At 48.0% G+C, this 19,721-nt stretch overlaps 8 protein-coding genes across 8 annotated transcripts; 5 read left to right on the top strand and 3 right to left on the bottom strand.

The window, feature by feature from the left end:
• The first annotated feature begins 294 nt into the window (after positions 1-294).
• On the top strand, positions 295-3,629 carry F9C07_2278219 (uncharacterized protein). Its single transcript, XM_041290302.2, has 2 exons — positions 295-1,249; positions 1,307-3,629. Exons 1-2 carry the CDS (start codon positions 921-923, stop codon positions 2,790-2,792), a joined length of 1,815 nt encoding a protein of 604 aa, XP_041143560.1. The 5' UTR covers positions 295-920; the 3' UTR covers positions 2,793-3,629.
• Positions 3,630-4,596, bottom strand: F9C07_2132427 (putative hydrolase). Its single transcript, XM_041284985.2, has one exon. It carries the CDS (start codon positions 4,472-4,474, stop codon positions 3,728-3,730), a length of 747 nt encoding a protein of 248 aa, XP_041143559.1. The 5' UTR covers positions 4,475-4,596; the 3' UTR covers positions 3,630-3,727.
• On the top strand, positions 4,597-5,757 carry F9C07_2132425 (putative small nuclear ribonucleoprotein SmD3). The gene is made up of 4 exons (XM_041290301.2): positions 4,597-4,844; positions 4,928-4,988; positions 5,045-5,174; positions 5,298-5,757. The coding sequence occupies exons 1-4, from the start codon at positions 4,788-4,790 to the stop codon at positions 5,398-5,400; spliced, it is 351 nt and encodes a 116-aa protein (XP_041143558.1). The 5' UTR covers positions 4,597-4,787; the 3' UTR covers positions 5,401-5,757.
• A 254-nt stretch (positions 5,758-6,011) lies between these two features.
• F9C07_2002 (alpha and gamma adaptin binding protein p34-domain-containing protein) lies at positions 6,012-7,428 on the top strand (the record flags this gene model as incomplete). Its single annotated transcript, XM_041290300.1, has 3 exons — positions 6,012-6,909; positions 7,018-7,299; positions 7,349-7,428. 3 exons carry the CDS (start codon positions 6,012-6,014, stop codon positions 7,426-7,428), a joined length of 1,260 nt encoding a protein of 419 aa, XP_041143557.1.
• A 175-nt stretch (positions 7,429-7,603) lies between these two features.
• On the bottom strand, positions 7,604-8,418 carry F9C07_2003 (tyrosine phosphatase-like protein; the record flags this gene model as incomplete). The annotated part of the gene is made up of 3 exons (XM_041290292.1): positions 7,604-7,671; positions 7,725-7,864; positions 7,928-8,418. 3 exons carry the CDS (start codon positions 8,416-8,418, stop codon positions 7,604-7,606), a joined length of 699 nt encoding a protein of 232 aa, XP_041143556.1.
• Positions 8,419-13,182: 4,764 nt separating this feature from the next.
• Positions 13,183-13,798, top strand: F9C07_2004 (putative phosphotransmitter protein Ypd1; the record flags this gene model as incomplete). Its single annotated transcript, XM_041290299.1, has 3 exons — positions 13,183-13,227; positions 13,285-13,460; positions 13,519-13,798. The coding sequence occupies 3 exons, from the start codon at positions 13,183-13,185 to the stop codon at positions 13,796-13,798; spliced, it is 501 nt and encodes a 166-aa protein (XP_041143555.1).
• A 3,266-nt stretch (positions 13,799-17,064) lies between these two features.
• On the top strand, positions 17,065-17,678 carry F9C07_2005 (uncharacterized protein; the record flags this gene model as incomplete). The annotated part of the gene is made up of 3 exons (XM_041290298.1): positions 17,065-17,166; positions 17,249-17,549; positions 17,602-17,678. 3 exons carry the CDS (start codon positions 17,065-17,067, stop codon positions 17,676-17,678), a joined length of 480 nt encoding a protein of 159 aa, XP_041143554.1.
• A 50-nt stretch (positions 17,679-17,728) lies between these two features.
• On the bottom strand, positions 17,729-19,269 carry F9C07_2006 (uncharacterized protein; the record flags this gene model as incomplete). The annotated part of the gene is made up of 3 exons (XM_041290291.1): positions 17,729-18,735; positions 18,785-18,865; positions 18,924-19,269. The coding sequence occupies 3 exons, from the start codon at positions 19,267-19,269 to the stop codon at positions 17,729-17,731; spliced, it is 1,434 nt and encodes a 477-aa protein (XP_041143553.1).
• Positions 19,270-19,721: the final 452 nt, after the last annotated feature.

The raw sequence follows: 19,721 nt of genomic DNA, 5'->3' as shown, positions 1-19,721 counted from the left end.
AATGTTATACGGAGTGATCGTGAAATTTTGAACCCATCTAACCAGGATTACCACCAACGCAGAAGATCCAACGAAAAAGGGAAAAGGGCGTAAAAACAAGAGAAAAGAAAAAAAAAAAGAAAAGGAAACGAGGCCCCACGGTCGACTAGTCAGTCAGAAGAGAGTCAGGAACCGCCGATGCCAAAACAGCTAGCGCTCACCCATCCACACTAGGCTAGTTCGAGTATCCCCCATCTCCTGACCATCTTCGAGCCAACCAACAGCCGTCCTCCACCCGTTTGTCTCTCTTCCTCTTCCTCTCTCTCTTCCTCTTCTCCTCTTCTCTTCTCTCCTCTCTTTTCTTTCCCCATCGACCATCTTTCTATCGTTCATTTTCCTTTCCTTTTCACTCTTTTGCATTTCTTCACTTCTTACATTCTTTACTTTCATCCCCCCATTCGCTCGCTACAGTCGATCGTTCCACTCTTTTAACGTTCGACTTCACTCTCACGAGCCCTTCGCTTGCTTCCCTCTGGACGGTGAAATAGCCCTCGATTTGTCATCGCGATATCGATCCTCGATTCATGCGATTCGATTAACCGCCACGCTTGCGAAGCCCCTATATACTTTCTACCGTATAAGCTGCCTAGGTCAGCTTTTTATCTTTAGCCCCAATTCGATTACGTTGACGCTTCTGCGACGCGCTCATATTCATTCGTGCTTGAGGCCTGGAATCATAACCGTTTCCAGCCCTAGCACATCCATTCGTTTGAAACATATACCTCTCTCGCGCTTGACGCAGCTTGAGAGACTTGGACATCCCCCTCGACTGTCGGCCGGATCGTCGTCCTCTCTTTTTCGTTCATACTCCCATCTCTCAATTGGTCGATTCTCTTTTCTGAACCCACTTCTACCTTATCTTCGGTCAATCCCTGCAAACAATGTCTTCGACAGACTCCCCTGACCAGTCGACTATGTCGACTACCCCCACCACAGCACCGACCACCTCTTCATCTGCCGATTCCACGCCGTCTCCATCCATATCCAATGCCACCACGGCGCCTTCTTCCGCGGCCCGTCGGCCTCAGCGCAAGAGTACTCTGACCCAACAACAGAAGAATAACAAGCGTCAGCGGGCGACTCAAGATCAGCTGGTTACTCTAGAGTTGGAATTCAACAAGAACCCCACCCCTACGGCTGCTACGCGCGAAAGAATCGCCCAGGAAATTAACATGACTGAGCGGTCTGTTCAGATTTGGTTCCAGAACAGGTACGTCGCGCGATTCTTGTTTGCTACAGATGGTCATGTGGCTAACGAATAATTTAGGCGCGCAAAGATCAAGATGCTCGCGAAGAAGAGCATTGAAACTGGTGAGGGCTGCGATTCAATCCCAGAGTCTATGCGCCAGTATCTGGCTATGCAATTCGACCCCAGCAAGCCCGGCGCAAGAGATCCGTTCGGCCGCACAGGAGGCTATGGAACCAGTGGCGCTTACCCGAGCGAGTCCACTCCCTCTGGAAAAGTTGTGATCCATCACTTCACATGTCGGTCATTGACCATCGGTAGCTGGCGGCGCATTGGGCAGAACGCGATGGACTTGGTCGTCTTCTACTCCCCCGAAAAAGCCTGCATGACTTACTACATCAACAATGATTCTGCAGGATACAAGATCGAATACCCTTTCGCATACATTAAGAATATCACCTTGGAGTCAGGCGACCAAGGACCACAGCCAAATGGCGCTCCCCCGAGGCCCGGTGGTCTAGTGGTGGAATTGAACCGACCGCCGCTCTTTTACATGGACTCCTCCAACTCCGGTGGATTTTACCAGTGCGGCGACTTCACAGAAGACCAGCAAGCTAGCCAGATCTTGGTGCACCACCTTGGAGGTCATCCAAAAGTTCTGAGTGTGCAACTCGCCAAGTTGGTGTCGTTGGAGTCGTTCCAGAATCGCTTGGCATACAACAACTTCGCTGTAAATGCGCCCATGTCTCCTCCGTTTATCCAACGCCCTGCTTCGCAGCCAAACCAATTCGCACCGGCATTCATGAACATGATCCCGGAAACTCAGACTCATCTGAACCTTCAGGTTCCCCGTGGACACAGACGTCAACGGAGTCGCTCTGTTCCAGTGGCCGTCGACTTCTCTGCTTTGCAAACGCCTCTTGCTACCTACAATCTGCCACAGACTCCAGTGCATTTCAACCATGCGGATTCCAACATTTTCGCGCCAGTCCCTCAGTCGGCACACCCCTTGGCTGCGAACCTGCGGATTGATACCTCGGCTGCGTACGGCTTCGATCCCCGTACTCACCCCATGTCTGCGACGACGGCGACAGCCTCGCCGTCGGACTTCGCTAGTCCCGGGCTCTTCTCCAATGGAGGCCATGGCGATTCGACCCCTGTTGCAACGACCATGGGAACCTCCTTTAACCTGCCTTTCGTATCCCCTCAAGTTGACTCTTCCAACATGGGGCCACAGTCGGCCTCCCCATATTCGACCGTTAGCCACGCCGATCCTATGATTGCGGATCATTCGCCTCCGCTTTCGAACATGCACGCGTCGCAGGAGATGTACAGCATGAGCAATGAGCACCAGCCGAGCTTTGCGGAAGAGGGCATGCAGATGAATGTGATGTATCCCAAGCAGAACATGAACTTTACCGTTCCAACCTCCATGGGCTTCGAAGGAAACACTTTTGATCTGCCCATGCAGACCTTGTCCGGTCACACCTCTCCAGGTGTTCAGGGCGACTACCAAATGACGTCTATGGAAAACGCCGATCCGAATGCATTCGCCACTGGATCTTGAGTCTTACCTGTGCCACGCCGCTCAGTTTGAACGGCTCCTGGTCTTCGCTTCTTTCCTATGCCGTTTCCAAGTTCACTTGGCAGGATGGCAGTTATTTTCTTTGCTGGGCTTGGTTACCTTGCGCAAGCTCTTCGAATCCCTTTCCAAACGATTGGATGATGTTGTATCCACTGGAGATACCCAACCTTGACCAGTTATTTTCACGTCCCTCTTTGGAGGGATTGGTGGGACTGATGCTTTTCAGTCTCACCAACATACATTGACGAGGATATATCTTCTTTTTCTTCTTTTCTGATATGCACTCAGCGTTATGCTCTTCTCTTGCGCTTTTTTTCTTCTTTCTTCTTTTTTGTTGTATTAATACCCTTCTCTAGGGGCTGGTCCTTGCCACTTTATCAAACACTTGTCCCAGTGATTACTGGGCAATTTTTACTTCTTTTCTTTCTTGCAACTTCTTTTTGAACTTCTTCAACTTACCCTGGACCTTTTTCTTTTTTCATTTGACTTTATATACCTGGTCAGGGCCTTTTAACGTGGTTATGCCAGAAAGTCGCACAATTGGCGAGATTGTTTGAATTCTCATTTGATTGGTGCTTTTGGGTTGGCGGGATTAGGGTTGTTTGCATATTCCCTTTGTTATGGTCATTTGCCTGTCCATGCTTGCGTCTTTGGTTCGGTCTTGCTGTCAGATTGTTGACATCAATACAGCCATGTTGGTTGTCCAAGCGATATTTGTTTAGTTTCTGCGAAGCTGTGAAATTCTTCGCGTGCATACTTTCGAGATCTCTACCAATGTGAATCAGCATCATAAGACAGACTTTTGCAACTCTCACATGACGTGCGTATTAGTTGTAGTTCTTTGCGTAGAAAAGCTCTATCTATCATACATGGGTATTTACAAGTGTCAAGGAACCGGTGGACGATTGCGCCGAAAGCTATTGACGGTCCCAACCATGGGGTGGAGGAGCCTTCAATCCTTTCGACTCCCTCAGATACCTCTCCACCCAAACTTCCATTTTCTCAAGAAGATTCATCCCAGGCCGGACGTCCTTGGGATCCACGCCCTCGGTAACTCCATCACGACACCAAACACTCCACGAGCCCATCCGCGCCGCCATCAACACATCCGTACCCAACCGGTCCCCTACGACGGCAATCTCATCTGCGCCCTTCACCACGCCCCTCTCCCGGAACCACTCCAGCACCTCTTCTCCACAAAACGGCTTCTTTTCACTCCCCTCCGGCAACCGAAACACGGAAATTCGTAGTCCGGACAGGCGCTCTTCAAGCTCGCGCACCTCCGCATCATAGCGCGGGTGTGAACCCGCACGATTAGACACAATTAAGATTGAATCTGGATGTTGCTCGCGGTTGAAGGGAGAGGTGTGTGAGGTGCGGAGGGCATGCAGCTTATCGAGGATCTGCGGAGGGAAGGTCGTGGTTTTGGGGTGGCAGAGGGTGTTGTCCTTGTCAAGAACGAGGGCACGGATAGTGGGTGACTTGGTTTTGGATGCATCTGCCGATTGAAGGTTGAGGTTTGCGGCGATCGAGGGACCAACTTGTTCAGGGAGATGCGTTATGGTTGGGATTGTGAGATGGGGGAGGAACTGGGAGGGGCTTTTGAGGAGCGTTTGTACGGCTAGATTGAAGGCGCGGAGATTGGTGTTTGGTGGGTTTGGCATTTTTGTTATTTTTCTTTCTCTTTTTTCTATTTACTTGGTGTTGTCTTTTTAGTGAAGTGGTGGGATCAGATTAAATATAGGAAGAACTAAAGGAAAGCTCCGTAGCTTATTTATTGGCTGGGCGGAGCAGAGCCGCAAAACTCTCCGCCGACGGAACGTCCATTTCTATCCTACCGACACTGTTTCTTCCACCCTTTGCGCCAGCCGGAGGATTATTGCTCTCACCGAATTCCTGTCGAGATCGAAGGATTCGAACTTATCTGCATCTGTCTTTATCGTCTCTCTCGCGATAACCCCTCCAATCCTCCTCGCAATGGGCAAATTGACCTCCACGATCGGTATCCCGATCAAGCTTCTTAACGAAGCCCAGGTATGTCTTTTGAGCTTCATTGACGCGCCATCGTCTTGCTTGTATCAAATCTTGGTAACTGGAGCTAACGCGCTGCGGTACAGGGCCACGTTGTCACCCTGGAAATCACCTCCGGAGTCGTGTATCGAGGAAAACTTCTCGAGGGTTCGTCGCTCAACTATCGTATCAGGACAAAATAGAAACAAACTGACGAGGAACAGCCGAGGATAACATGAACGTTCAACTGAAGGATATCACGGTCACTGCTCGGGATGGTCGCGTGTCGCATTTGGATCAGGTTTATATTCGCGGAAGCCATGTGAGGTTCTTCATTGTTCCGGATATGTTGCGGTATGTCTTACCCATTTCCATCTCCACTTCTCTTTTTTATTCTCTCCCTTTCCCATCTCTCCTATTCTTTCCGTCTCTCGTCTATCGATTGCAAAATTCAAACTCTAACAAAAAATCAAACAGGAACGCCCCCATGTTCCGCTCACGAGGCCAGCGCGGCCGCGGTGTCGGTCTCGCTCGTGGTAAGGCCACCGTGCAGCGTGCCCGGGGCCAACGGAGGGGTTAGAAAAACGGAAAAATATTCATATCTCATATTAATGGCGTTTGATTTGTGCTTCTTTGTTTCTTTCACGTTGCCGTTTTAACACTTTACATTGGGGCTTTTCCTGAAAAATCCATTCCTGGTTCTACATGGGATTCTTATACCCGCGCATGTTGTGGGACGTTTCTCGTTTTTGACGCTGATGCTGTTTTTGAGTCGTGGGTTGTTGCTGGTGGGTTTTTGTAGATTGAGGGAATGGTGATAAGATAAATTCATTGATATGTGATGTGGGAGACAATCGAACTGATATCGAGCTAAATTTAAGCTTGGGACTGTAATTCTATACCTGGTAAAAGGCAATAGAATAGTCAATCAATGACTATCTTCACATAAAGCATTCCATAAACAATACCAACATAGAGTACGGTAAACACCAGACCATTCCATTCCTCTCCAAGTTAAGACTAAATAACACCACCCCCCCCCCCCCCCCCTCCCCCCCAGCTCCGCAAAATCCATCCACCTCCCCGCTCATCTCCAACTCACCACCAGACCTACACACAACCACCTCCACCACAACCAAGCTCTCATACACAAACAAACAACCCCCAAAGAAAGATAAACCAACAAAAACAATGCCCGAACCAAGCCCACACCCACGAAAACAAGATCCAACCATAATTCCCAACCCCCGCCGCCTCCTCATCCTAACCCCCTCGCAACACTCCCACACCACAATCCCCCCATTCCTCCACTCCTTAACCGGGACACCTGTTGTCGATCCCCCGACCTCGACAATCGACCAAAAGCCAGATACAGATTCTAAGGGCGATACGACAACGACAACAACGACGACTACATTCGCAGGCTACACGACACATCCCCCGCTTAAACTCGAGAATAGGTATTATAAAGCTGAGGTGCCGATTTGGGTTGATGAGATTCCTTTGGACAATTCCCCTGGGGATGTGAATGCGAATGTGGATATAGATACACAACATGAACGATCGGGGTTAAACCCCGAAGATAAAGAAGGACAAGGAGAAGGAAACCTCCTCACACCAAAAACATGGCAGAAAGAATTCTCAGGCCCAGAAGCCAAGGTCGTTAGAGATGCTATTGGGGGTGTGGTTATTTGTTTGCGGAATTTGGATCTCTTGTCTCCGTCTACATCTACCTCTACCTCTACAGCTCCATCTACAGAACAAGACATGGAAGAAAGACCGGAGTGGAAGGGTCTGAAGACGTTCCTGGAAGCTGTGGGCTTTGTTAAGGGCGTTATGGATGAGGAGAGAGGGGGATTGGGTGATGTTCTTGGGTTGGTTGTTTTGGTGGGTAGGGGGAGGGAGTCGGGTGTTGGTGTTAGTACTATTTCTGGGGATCCGGATGAGGTCAATGACTTGGGGGAGGAAGAGGTGTTTTCTGTCCCCTGGTGGGAGGATAAATTGTTTGATCTTGGGTTGGTGGGGTTCGAGGTTGTTAATTGGGATCCTAGGGAGGTTGGGCTGAGTGAGGAGAGGGATCGCTTTGGGGGTATACTTCCTTCCTTTTTCTTTTCTATCTTTGTTTGGTTGGTTGGTTCTGGTTTAGGTGTTGGATGTTGTGTGAAGGTGTATTTGAATGTATGCTGACATGAAACAGAGTATCAGGGTATGCGAAGGGTGAGGGAGATTCTGGAGACGCATGACTGGGCTTCGACGCCTTCTGAGGAGTCGGGTGGTGTGGACGATGTCGAGGATGAGCTTGAGGGGCATTTGCTTGAGGATGGGTTTGATTTGGAGGTGAACGAGCTGGAACGGGAGATGGTTGGGCTGCGGTTTGCGATAGAGAATGGAGGTGACGATTTAGGTGGGATTGACGGCGATGATGAAATCAAGGTTGAGTCGATGGAGGCGTTGATGCTGAGGATGAAAGCTATTAAAGGTATGTCCTTTTTTCTCCCCTGTTTTTCCAAGGTGCTTATGCGGGTTAGATATGAGTGATGAGTTGCCAGAGAGCGAACGGAAACGATTTGCGGCGAAAGCTGTACGAGATATCATGATGGAGTTATAGTGCAACTACTAGTAGTTAAGGTTCTACTTGTTACGCGTTATGAAATGACGAGTACATAGCCAGCAGTATATCATTACCGATGCGTCTTTTGTAGCATAATCGAACCATCTACACCAAGCCATCTCTTTTGTCATACCAACACCGACTTCATAGCAGCAGTCATCCATGGATGACTCTACTCCGCCCTCTTCTTGAGCACCTTCTTCCTCTGGGCAATCATATGCGTGTACAAGATGTAAGAACCTAACAGATAATCAGCACAGGGCATAAATCTCGGAAGCAAAGCGTAAACCTACCAGGCACATAGATACCCAGAACGACAATCAAGAACCACCGGTACAAAGGGTTAAACTCGGCAGCCGGCTCCAGGGCCTTGACGACCATGACGCACTCACTGGTGATACCAAGAGGATAAAGCACATAGAAAGTGTTGTATCTAAACCTCACCCGTCAGCAAATGCTCCTCCAAACAAGACCAATAAGCAAGGGCAAAACATACCTCAACCAAGTCAACCACCCGGGCACACCCGCGCCCATAACCTGCAAGGCAAAGAACCCATACCGAATACACTCGGTCACGCCCCAGGCGCTCAAGCAACCCAGGAATGCATAATCGCCCACCTTAACCGTCTCCGTGGGAGCTCCCACGATACCTGTGCCGTCACCTTGTTCGTGGAACAGGAACATCACACCCCAGATGAGAAGCAGTCGGCTCGCGACCTGCATCGCGGTCGTGGTGACGGGGGCGCGCACGATGCCGAGCAAGCTATGGAAGATCTCCAGGACGGCCAGAGTTTGGGTTGTTGCCAGGAGAGGCCAGAAGATGTCGTTGAAGATGGCGGGAATGTTCTCTGGGGTGTTGGTTGTGAGGAGGTAGAAGCCGCGGAGGGTGCAGGTTGCCCAGAGGGTTAAGCTGGCAGCGTTGTAGCCTAGGAGATACAGCTTTGTGAGGCCTTTGGGGCCCCGAGGAGAAGCGGGTTTGGAAGACATCTTCGATCTTTGCTGTGCTGCTGTTGCTCTTTTTTTCTGGAGTCGTATTTGGATGGCAGCTGTTGAGTGCTTTATCTGGGCTTCCTGCTGCTGACGGTGGATTGTCCCGTGTGCTATATGACACGATTGAGTTATGGGTTTGAGTTAGTAGCAGTAACGGCTGAGAATGCCCCCAGAGCGATACGGTGAAGCAATTGATACCGAACTGGTCGACAGCTGGACAAGGGGGAAGAAAATGAGATGGGGATATGGCTTATGTAATACACGTTGAGATGCCGAGGCTCCAAACAGTTATCAACATATTGAAAACTGTTGGGATTTTGCTAATGTCAATCATGTGTATGCTTAGATGGAAGGACAAAGCTGGAAATCAGTTCCAGTGAAACAGCATAGAGCAGGGACGTATTCAAAATTGGTGTATCATTTTATCGCATGTTCAAGTAGTGTACATTTCGGGTGGAGGTAAAGCCATCCATCGCAACGAATCGCTTATCTTATCGAGAAACCTAGAAGTTTCCTCTCCGTATCTGATGCGCATGTGGCTGCTTAAACGCCGTCTAAGCTTGCGGATGGCGGATGTTTATCTTCTCATGACGTTGGACTAATGGTAGGATAGTAAGAGAGAAATAGTTGTAGTGGGTATCTCCGTATCTTGTAAGGCTGCCAAATCAGATACTCTCGCGTCACGTGTGTTGATCACGCTCGCTGAAATCAGCTTATTCTCGTATATCAGCTGTTCGAGAAGAACAATGAAGAAAAAGAAAAGGGAGGAGCAATAACAATGTACTAGTAGTCAGCACAGTCCCGTCTAGAACATCTCACGTCGATAGTACAATGCTGCACCAAAGCACCGGTCTTTGCGACGTTCACGGAGGTGTGGACAAACGATTCAGAGGGTAGGTACAGTAAGAAGCATGCAAGCTGATGTCATAGGATGTGCCGCTGCATACTCCGTATTGATCACACGCAACACGGTACACTTGAGTGGAACAGAAAACAAACTTATCCGATAGTCTTGTATCAACCCTTGGAAACTGTTAAAGGCCTAAATTTTAGGCCAGCGATGCACACGGTTGAATGCCATTACCCCTGGCCGTTGATGACCCACCCTTTCGTTCGAGAAGCGTACCAGTACCAGACAGATTTCCTCATCGGGTGGTGATAGTCAGGAAAGTTCAGCGAGAATCGGCCGAACGAAAACCATCGGATGGTTGGGTTATCGTGGTCTTTCCTGTCGTCCAGAACTGCTGCACTTGCTCATATTTTCACCTATAAGAGGAGGATAGTAGGCCGAAAGGCTCCGGAGATTGACAAACAACCCGAATTGGCTTACATGATGACTTAGTACAAGATATTAAGCATAGATGATATCGTACTAGTACTATACGGAGGACGGAGTACGGGACTCGGTAACCCCCTGTACCGCACCGAAGTGTCTGGAAGGCGGCCCAAGCTTTAGACATCTTGGCAGTGCCCCGCCAACGTCAGCGGCGGCCACGGATTGGCGGCATTGTGGCCCCACGCTGATGTCATTTTTTAAGTGCATGGCTCTGATAGGTAGGCTGGGGAACTAGACCCAATAGACCTCCTCGGGTTCATGGATATGCGCTCATAGTCCCCACGGACTTGGGATTTTGTATAAGAACTCGAGCGGAAACCCAAGTGGTTAGGAAAAAGATTTCTTCCACCAAACCAGAATCCAAGGAGAGGAGGGGATTGTGACTGATATTCTAGTCACAGCAGAAAAGGATCATTACCCTTCTGCGTCATGCCATAAATCCATTCTTATCGGATTCTCCTTTATTGTCTTAGCTCATGACACCCCGCAGTATGACACATTGCGACTGAAGGGTTACCTCATTCCTTTTTTTAACCCCCGAATAAACCTACCAGGAGCACGGTACATTCCTTTCCTGTCCAAGCTAAAATTGGATGGTCCCTGAGGGCCCAGAACCTCTTATGCAGAAGGAGTTAGACGTCAACCAGGTTTGGTAAAAAAACAAAAGAAAATGTTTGATGCTACTTTTCTGGTGGCTGGTCTGCGCTATTTTGTCTAAGCGATGATCGTGATCTGAATAAGATTCCGAGGATTGGCAGTATTTTGCGATGACGGAATGAATTATGTTCTTTTTTTCTTTTTTTTCTTTTTTCTCTTCTTCTTCTTCTTTTTTTTTCCCTTTTTTCCTTCTACTTGCATTCTTCGTCACGCTCATTCTCGGACATGGAGCCCAACGATAGACATCATCCAGAAAGAAGTAACTTCCCACGTGCACCACCAATCTTGTAGCATCTATGGTTCTTTGGGGCTGGAAATGATGTAAAAGGGGTTTATTAGTCAGACGAGCAGTCGCTGACCATGGGATCGACATTTTACGGTTAGTTGATAGGATTTCCCACCACTACGTCAGTTGTGGTCCTATGATTTCAGCGTGCATTTGGTGAAAGAGTGGAGATGCTGGCGTCCTTCCCAATAGGGAAGATGGATTCGACCGCATTCCCCGAAAGACACACACACACACACTCAAATAACCTCCTCCCACCACTCGGTGATCTGATCACTCATGTGGTATTGGGCATGACCGTGATCCGTCTGATAGGATTTTACAGATCACAAACATCACCGAGGGAAAAGATTGGATAAATTGAGGCTGGAAAAAAGCTGGGCTTGCATGTCTGACTTTTCTCAGATTCCCCACACACTAAAACCAATCAGTCCATTTGGACCGAGTGGGATGTTTGACGGTTGACCTGCTAATGGATATTAACCCAGAAGAAGAGAAAATGAGAAGAAAAAGAGAGATAGGACATAGGGCTGGTCAGTAGATAACTTCCACCACAGAAGAACATTCCTCGTTTCTTTGGGATTGTAGAAGAATGGCCGTGATGGCGAATTCCCAAATACTAAAGTCGACCGGAAAAGAAAGAATGACGCCAGTGCCAGCCGAATTTATATCCCACCATCAAATCTTGCCGTTGAGTCAAGTTCAAGCCAATTTAACTAATAATAACCACCTTTCACTGTTTTCTCTTTTCTTCCTCTCATTTTCGTTCTGGAGTCCCGCACTTCTTTCTCCTCTGTGATTGATCACCATTAATTTCTATCGATGCTCATTCCCCACCAACCGCCGCTCTGCGCGCTTTCCAAACCCAAGGCCCCCATCGCTGCATCTCGGCGGCTATAATTGCTCAACATCCCGACTACTGCAATCTACTTGACCGGTGTCCAATGAAGTTGACCGCCTCTTGTTCAGACTGGTATCTGTCATTGTGATCATATCATTGAGGGTTTCTTGTCAATTTCAAACCCCCTCTCGGTTCGTCCCATAAGGTTAGCCGATCTATTGAATCCTTACTCCGTACGTTCTTCTTATCCTGAACCTTGAGTTGCTTTTGCTTTGTCGGGTAATTTCCTAAATATTATCTTCCCAATCCACCATTGAAAGTGTTGACATTGGAGGGAACCACTATTTTGCTGTTCCCATTTAATGACAGAGGTCAATTATCGATCTCTATCGGTCTTACGAACCGTGACCTTTTCTTAACCCACACCCACTTTTGGTTCCCCTCCTTGCCTTTTTCTTCCCCTCCACTTTTTTTTTGGTTCCTTTTTTTATTTTTATTTTTCTTCCCTTTTATTCCCAGCGCAACCAAAAGCAGAAAAGGAAAAGAAGAAAAATAAAATCAAATAAATCAAAAATTCCTTCGCAGGAACAGAAGGGGAAACTCCTTCACACAAACACACACACACCGAGCTTCCGTCATATTCTCAACGTCTTTGTTATAATTTTTTGATCCTCTTCTTTCCTCCATCCTCCAGTTTGTTCTTGTCTACCAACTTGCTGGGCTAAATTTCAGCCACATATCTTCGCAACACAGTTTGATAATTAATACCCGTATATTTTCCGGTGTCAGCCTTGTTTCGCCCTATTTTCTTTTATTTTTCTGGTTGATTCTTGCTTGCATTATACCCAACGCCGTTCCATTGCAGTGTGTTCGAGGTAGGAAGATCCCCTTTTTTTTTTTTGTTTTAGTTCTGCTGATGACTACCCCTCCTTGTCCCTCCTGATCCAGACAACTGTTCCTCTACTCCTGTTCCATGTGGACCCTTCCTCCATCCACTTCCGCGCTGTGGCTGCTTGATATTGACTCGGCTTTCTCCCACATTGTTGTTCATTTTTACCATTTGAATCTTTCTATCCCTTTTGTCTGAACCCCTTCCAACCTGCTTTACTTGCTTGCAAAGTACGTTGGTACAAACCTAGATCCTTCATCCTATCCTTTTCGTCTTAGTACCTCATCCCCCCTCCACATCAACTCCCCTATCCTTCCCCGCCCTCTGGAGATTTGCCCTTGCCTAAACACACAACCAGTTCATACCCAGAGGTGAATCATCTCAAGTGTTGTTCAACCCCCCTCCCCCTTGTTACCTCTGTAAATCAGTGGTCCCTGTGACGTTCCTCCTCCCCGTGCTTCCCTCCCACGTAATGTCCCTATTGCGTAGGGCACTATCAGTCATGGAGTCCAGTTGCCATAACACTAGCATTGGTTTCGTGGATTGTCAACTGACACCGATTTGGACAAACAGATCGCTCTGTGTAATTTCAGTACTCGTGTGCTTGTTAAATTCTGGAACCGGACTTATTAACCGGGTAACTTGACGCCATCAGCACCGGTGTTAGACAGATTCGCCAGAAACTAGCTGTTCGGGTTGCAAGCTCAGACGAAGCGTGTGGAACAACAGAACTTAACCTTATTATATCCAACATGGCGCCCACTACTACCACCAAGACTCAGACTGTGCAGACACCTGTACGTGCCGTACCGTCCGCTTTGGGACCGTTGGATAATAGTGCTGACCTCGAGTAGCCCAAGACCGAGGGTCCTGCTACGCTTGACGACATGAAAGAACACATCGACAAGGCCACATTTGACCAGATCCTGGAGATGGACGACGACCCCGATGATAGGGACTTCAGCATGGGAATTGTCGTTGGCTTCTTTGAACAAGCTGAGGGCACCTTTAAGAAGATGGAAAAAGCTCTGTATGTACCCCAAATTCGCAGCCGATGGAATCCAGGACTGATCAAACTGCACTTGCAGAGAGAAGAAAGACCTCAAAGAGCTGTCTTCACTGGGACATTTCTTGAAAGGCTCGTCAGCTACTCTGGGACTGACTAAGGTCAAGGATGCATGTGAGGAGATCCAGAACTACGGTGCCGGGAAGGATAAGACGGGTACCAACCCCATAACGGAAGAGGACTCTCTGAAGAAGATTGACGAGAGCCTGGCGACGTGCCAGGCGGATTACAAAGTAGTAGAGAAATCCCTCCGCAAATTTTTCGGCGTCGAAAACGACAGCGAGAAGAACGTCGACAAGTAGTCCTCCGAAGCAAAGCTGAAAAGAAGTTGAAAGTGTGAGGATGATGATTGACTGGTATATACCACGTGATGTGACGACACACCTTTTTCACATCAAAACTGCATTCGATACCATAACGGAAAGAGAAAACAACGGAATTTTTTCTTTTTTTTAATTCCAGAAGCGCGTCTGATCATACCCTCGGGTTGTTTTCGTCCAATGCTTGCTCTCCTTAATCCCGTATGAATCAAGGATACTTTGACGACACATGAGGTAGATGATATGTTTTCTTATTTTTCCTTGCCCGGCCTTTTCCGAGGTTTTCTTGTCGTTATTTCCAGCTCTAGTCTAGAGGCTTGTTCATAAAATAGGGGAGATTTCTGTTGCCCTTTTGTCCAACCATTTTTTTTTATCGAACACACGGGGACAGGGCCAGAGCGTCGAGTCCCGTGGAGACAAATTCCCTTGACACCACATGTGGATGGTAGATTCTTTCTTTCTTATTCTTTTTTCTCTATTCTGTGTAAGTGGGCGTGTATTAGGGGTGTGACCGATGCCCAGGACAAGGCCGGCTGCAGATGTCATGCCCGACATGTTGTATGGAAAGAGGTACGACGAGTCGGCAGTTTTTCTTTCTGGTGGACATCGCTAGTGACACCAGATCTCTTTGTCATTTATGATCCGACGGTCATTCCCTCCTGAATGAAGTCTGACTTCTCTGACAGCATCATCAACCCCACGTCGCCATCGAACCAACCGCGCAAACGCAATTGTCTTGTCAGGACAACGCATTTACCCTATTGAGGAAGAGTCGATAAGACTTTCATGTCTTGATCTACTCCGTTTGTCTTGTGCTTCCATCTACAAACCAGGTATCAATGTCCGGCGAGACGTTCGGTCTGTTGCAATTTCCGGGGAAACTATCGCGGAGTGTCTTCCTGAGTCTGTAGTCGCATCTAGTTTCCGAAGTAATCGTCATGGACTGAATATATTCTATATAAGGTGTCGGGTTCATCCTGCAACCCCGGTGTCTTCCTTCTCAATACTTGTTGAATTGCGTACTATCACACAACTTGTCTACCCATTATAGCCACTATACGATGCGTGCAACATGGTAAGTGAAGAATGATATCCAACGCAGGGATGCGAAGTAACCATCGCGCGGGACCGGGACTTACTTCGGATACATTATTGTGAACTGGATGAATCACCTTTCTTTCTTCTCTCTCGCTCCTTTTTACTTTTTGTTTTGTTTGACCTTTTACTCTGTTTGTAAACTGAGACAATCACCTTCGACACCCAACCGCCTAAAAAGGTCCTAAAACCAACAATCCGGTCCAGTACCCGTTCCTTTTCATCTACACCCATCCCCCTTCGAGTAAAACCCTCCATTCTCAAAGCCAGTGTAACATCCCATCATCGAAGCACCGTACCACCCATCCATATTCCAAATCTCTGTATAAACAGAACCCCGGAATGTCACATCAAACACGGCGAGTGCCCTGAAGAACTTGACTCCAGATGGGAACACCGAGACTCCGAACGAGAATTGTGCAGGCCCATGTGTGGATGCTACTTTGTTTGTTTGTCTGTGTGACTTGGATGGTAGGTATGGATTTTTTGGTCTTAAGGTGGGTGGGTATACAGAAGTAACTTTTCGTACCTCGTTGTTTTTATGGGTACTTGTCGAGTGTGTCTGTGCGGGATAACTTGGAATTTATTGGGCTGGTTACACGGCTGCGGGAGATTCTTGGGTTCCTGATTCTCTTTCCTTTTCTTTCCTTTGGTGGTGGAATGTATGTATGTATACTTATGGATATGGATAGGATATACTATACAACTTCACATCAACAAGAGAGAGACAGAGAGAGAACATTGTATGTACTGTCATTGAAAGAAAAAAGAAAAGAAAAGACATACCCCACATATGCACGACTACAGACCATCAAACAGCCCCGTTTGACCCTCCTTGACTCAAAAGTAGTCGACTAGACCAGGTACGCTCCGTTTGATGTCATTTGCGTTTCACCCCAGACAAGGATTATCATACCAGGGGTAATTCAATAATTAGCTAACTAACCCAACCTAGCCTCTTCTCTTGTGACCCGGACAATAGACTACCTGTGAGCTTCGTCGAGGGTCGAGGCTTGTACATACTTGTTCACTGTCACTACTTACCTATCCTATCCTATTCAATCCTATGTTAGATATTCTGGTCTATAGTACGGAGTAGATCGGACTATTCAGTTCTAACCTAGACTAGACTAAACTAGACACAAATACCCATGACACAAACCAGAGGTTACTTATGTACATATATATGTGGTTAACCACTCCCCATGCATGTCATAACTAGTACTGTCGGTATCTTGACAATTGTTGAACGTACTTATTTCATACATGGTAGGTTATGTATGTATGTACAGAATAAACCGGGTACGTACATGTGTAGCTAGTCTAGTCTAGTCTAGTCTGTCCGGGCAACTTGAAGGATGGATGTACGTTCAATTCGCTTGAATACTCTCGGGATTCGATTCCCTACACAAGTACTCAAGTACTCATGTCACAAAATTTACGACAAGGACAAGTATCTACAACAGAAATAACTTACCCAAACCCATACATAACCCCAGGAAATACAGTCAAAACCAACCAACAGGATATTCATACAAACCCAACCGAACACCCCTGTCCAAACACCCGTTCCGTCCCGAGGACCCAAGTCCTAGTAAGTAAATGCTAGGTAATGTACATACTTGCTCACAGGGCCAGACACACACACATCCACATCCAAATACAAAATACAAAATACACACATCATACAAATCCATACCATACAATGTCGACTATCAAGTCGAGGGCAGGGTTGTTGTGCGACCTCGAGCTAGGATTTCGACATGTCTGATTTTTTTTTGCTTTTTCTAAGCCCAGTCTGGGTAAAGGTCCAGTACCTAGCCTAGTGTATGTAGGTAGGTAGGTAGTGTAGGGAGTAGGTGCTGACTAGGGTGGAATGTATGGGATGTACGGAGGTACATACGTACATATGTACGTACTTTGTGTTCTTGGGGGGTTTCCGAGGGTTTAAGAAGGGCGTGGGTCTTTTGGGAATGTTGGGTGTCTTGACTTGTTCTTGTTCTTGTTCTTGGTTGTTGGTTTGGGTTGTGAGTTCTTCAATTGATTTGTTTATGCTCGGTTGGGTTTGATTATACTGTGAATGGTGATTGGGGTTCTTGGTTTACTCTTCCATTGTTTGGTTGTTAGCTATTACTGGGATGAGTGAAAGTGTCATGGCTCCTGTCGGACCTCGTGCCTCGAAGGAGGAGTTTATGCAGGCTCTGGCCTTGGATTCGCAGGATCCCCAGCATGAGCAGATTTACAGGGCTATGAGGGTATGTTCTGTCTATGGAATGTCATATTTACATCTACATCTATTGAATGCTGTATGGTACAATGGATGACTGACAGGAACAGGATGAAGCGATCATCGTTTACAATCGTCTTAACGAAGATACCTCGCATCTCCTCGATAGCGTAGCGAACGACCCGTCTACCCGGCCCCCCTTCTTCTGGCATCATATCCGTCCCGAGCGCCAACGGTGGGGGATCATTGAGATCGCGCAGAATGCTGGACCCTTGACTCGTCCTTTCTTCACTCGCGGCGCTACGGCCGGTGAGTACGGTCCGAATTGGGTGTCGGGGTGGTTGCTGTACAGTGTGTTCCGGTCGAGGGATGTTCGGAATAATCGCAATCGGCGAAAGGGGGACGATCAAGGTGTGTGAGATTGGTGTCTGGATATTGTGCTTGATATATTAACGATTTGCAGGCCAAAGCTCGAAGACGAAGAAACAGGAAGAAGATGCGCCGCCGAAGAAGTATTATGATCCGGTGCGAAATGGGTAGACAAGGAGTACGGAGGGTAGGAAAGTTCTGGCATGCATGTAACACAACCCTTAATCATCGTCCTCGTTTTCTTTCGTCCGACTCGAGCCGTTCTTTTGGTTTCGCTCCTTTCTTAAAGCTTCCGTCACGCGTTCATCTCGCTCGTCTTTCTTTTCATCCCACACAACGTCGTATTCTGCTGCAATAGTTTTGATCTCTCTTCGCAATAAATTCCCTTCATCGATCAGTGACTCCCACTCATGGAGGTCCACCCCCTTCCTCTCATACAGCTTCTTCTGCCGCGCGTTAATCGTAAAGTCGAGCGCTGACTTATAGGATATTTCCCGGTTGTGGTAGAGGAACCATAAGTAGCCCCCCATCAGAGTTGACAAACTGACCAGATACGTCACCGGTTCCATCGTGTCCCAGCCCAGGTCCGTCTCGAACGTCAGTTTGTACACAAGGTACCACCACATGCCGAGAATACCGAGGCCTCCCACGGCCACACGCTGCGCTCCACGGTGTGCCAAGGCATCGCATTCGTGCTTGATCTCCGCGATGCTCTGAATCCTTCCGGAGATCTTCCGCAGCCGCATTCTTAAGAAATGTGTTCGCTGATCGAACGAAGGAACAGTAACCTGGATCTGGCGCACACCAGCCGGACCCCCTTCGATACTGACGATGAATTCTCGAGCCCGGGAGGCATCACGGACAAAGTCGCCGATCTCGGTGGACTGGGACCAGCGTACGAATCGTTCCTCCCTGTTGCTCTTGCCGGGTTCACCACGCCGGAGATAGCTGTATGTGTCATCCTCCTCGTCCGGTCGACGTCTCCGTTGCTTAGCTTCATGTCCTGCCCCGATTCCCCCTAATCGGTGTACCTCAGTGTCGGTCGTCTCATACATCGATTTCTTAGGCTTGACCGGGTTGTCGTCCATCTGAAGAGCAATAAAAGAGACAGCAGGCGCCCTTGGCTTAGCACCATCGATTGAAATTGGGGGAATCTCATCCTGAATGAGACGTTCGAGGTAGGATAACGGCTGTTGAGGATGTATCAGGATAGCTATCGGCTCAATGTCTTCAACAGTTAACTTTCCTGTTTCCTCGCCCTCAAAGGGATAACATACCATCATGTTTACTATTATGACTAGCAGTAGGTAACGGAATAAGAACCTTGAAGAGTCTCGACGGCGTCGTCAACAATTTCCCTGCAAACCGAACTAATCAGTGCCCCGAAGTAATTGCATCGAGAGGAAGCGCCCTCACCCTTCGACATTGCATTTGCAAGCTTCGACTGCGAGCCCTGCTCCCCATCTTCGCTCTCAGCACTCCGCTGCCGGTCTTTCTCTTTGATCTCAAGCCTCTCCAGCTCCTCCCTCGTCTCCCTCTTGTCCTCCTGGATGGCATCAAAATGCGCGAATCGCCGCACCTGCATCGACACAGGGAGCCCGAACCCTAAAGTCCCCTGACCCTGTCTCCCAGCCAAAACACCACAAGCAACGCGCGACTGACCTGCCACCGGCGAAATAGTATACCACCTCGATCCGTGCACGCCGATGGGTCGTTTCGCCAACGCCCCAAAGGCAGACACCCGACGCACAGCCGCCCTCATATTCGACAGACGGCCGTGTCCTCAAGAACCTAAAAATCGAGACCAAAAGACCATACAGACACAAAAGCCCCCTTAAACACTAGCGATTAGAATTGTACAATATGATAGAAGCATCTAACCCGAAGAACCAGCATCCAAAATCAAAGATAAGAGAAAAATCCCACCAAAAAAAATCAGGGATTGTTTATATCATAGCACATCAGCACCGCCTCATCCCCACAATTAAACCATTAATTTAAAACTCCATGCCATCATGGCATCATAGCCTTCTTCTCCTTCGGCAGGAAAACGGGACTGTATACGTCATGGTGAGTCAGCAGGTTAAGCAATTGCAAGGGGGAGGGGCTTTACCGTTTTGGGGTTAGTGGGATATATCATGGATCCATGATTCGATTTCTATTTATGGGTAGGATGCGATGTATGTGTGTGTTTCAGGGATAATGGGGTTGTCG

This window comes from Aspergillus flavus, chromosome 2 (genome assembly GCF_009017415.1).
Source record: "Aspergillus flavus chromosome 2, complete sequence".
Classification (NCBI taxonomy): Eukaryota; Fungi; Ascomycota; class Eurotiomycetes; order Eurotiales; family Aspergillaceae; genus Aspergillus; species Aspergillus flavus.
This window is presented reverse-complemented; position numbering and strand designations above follow the sequence as displayed.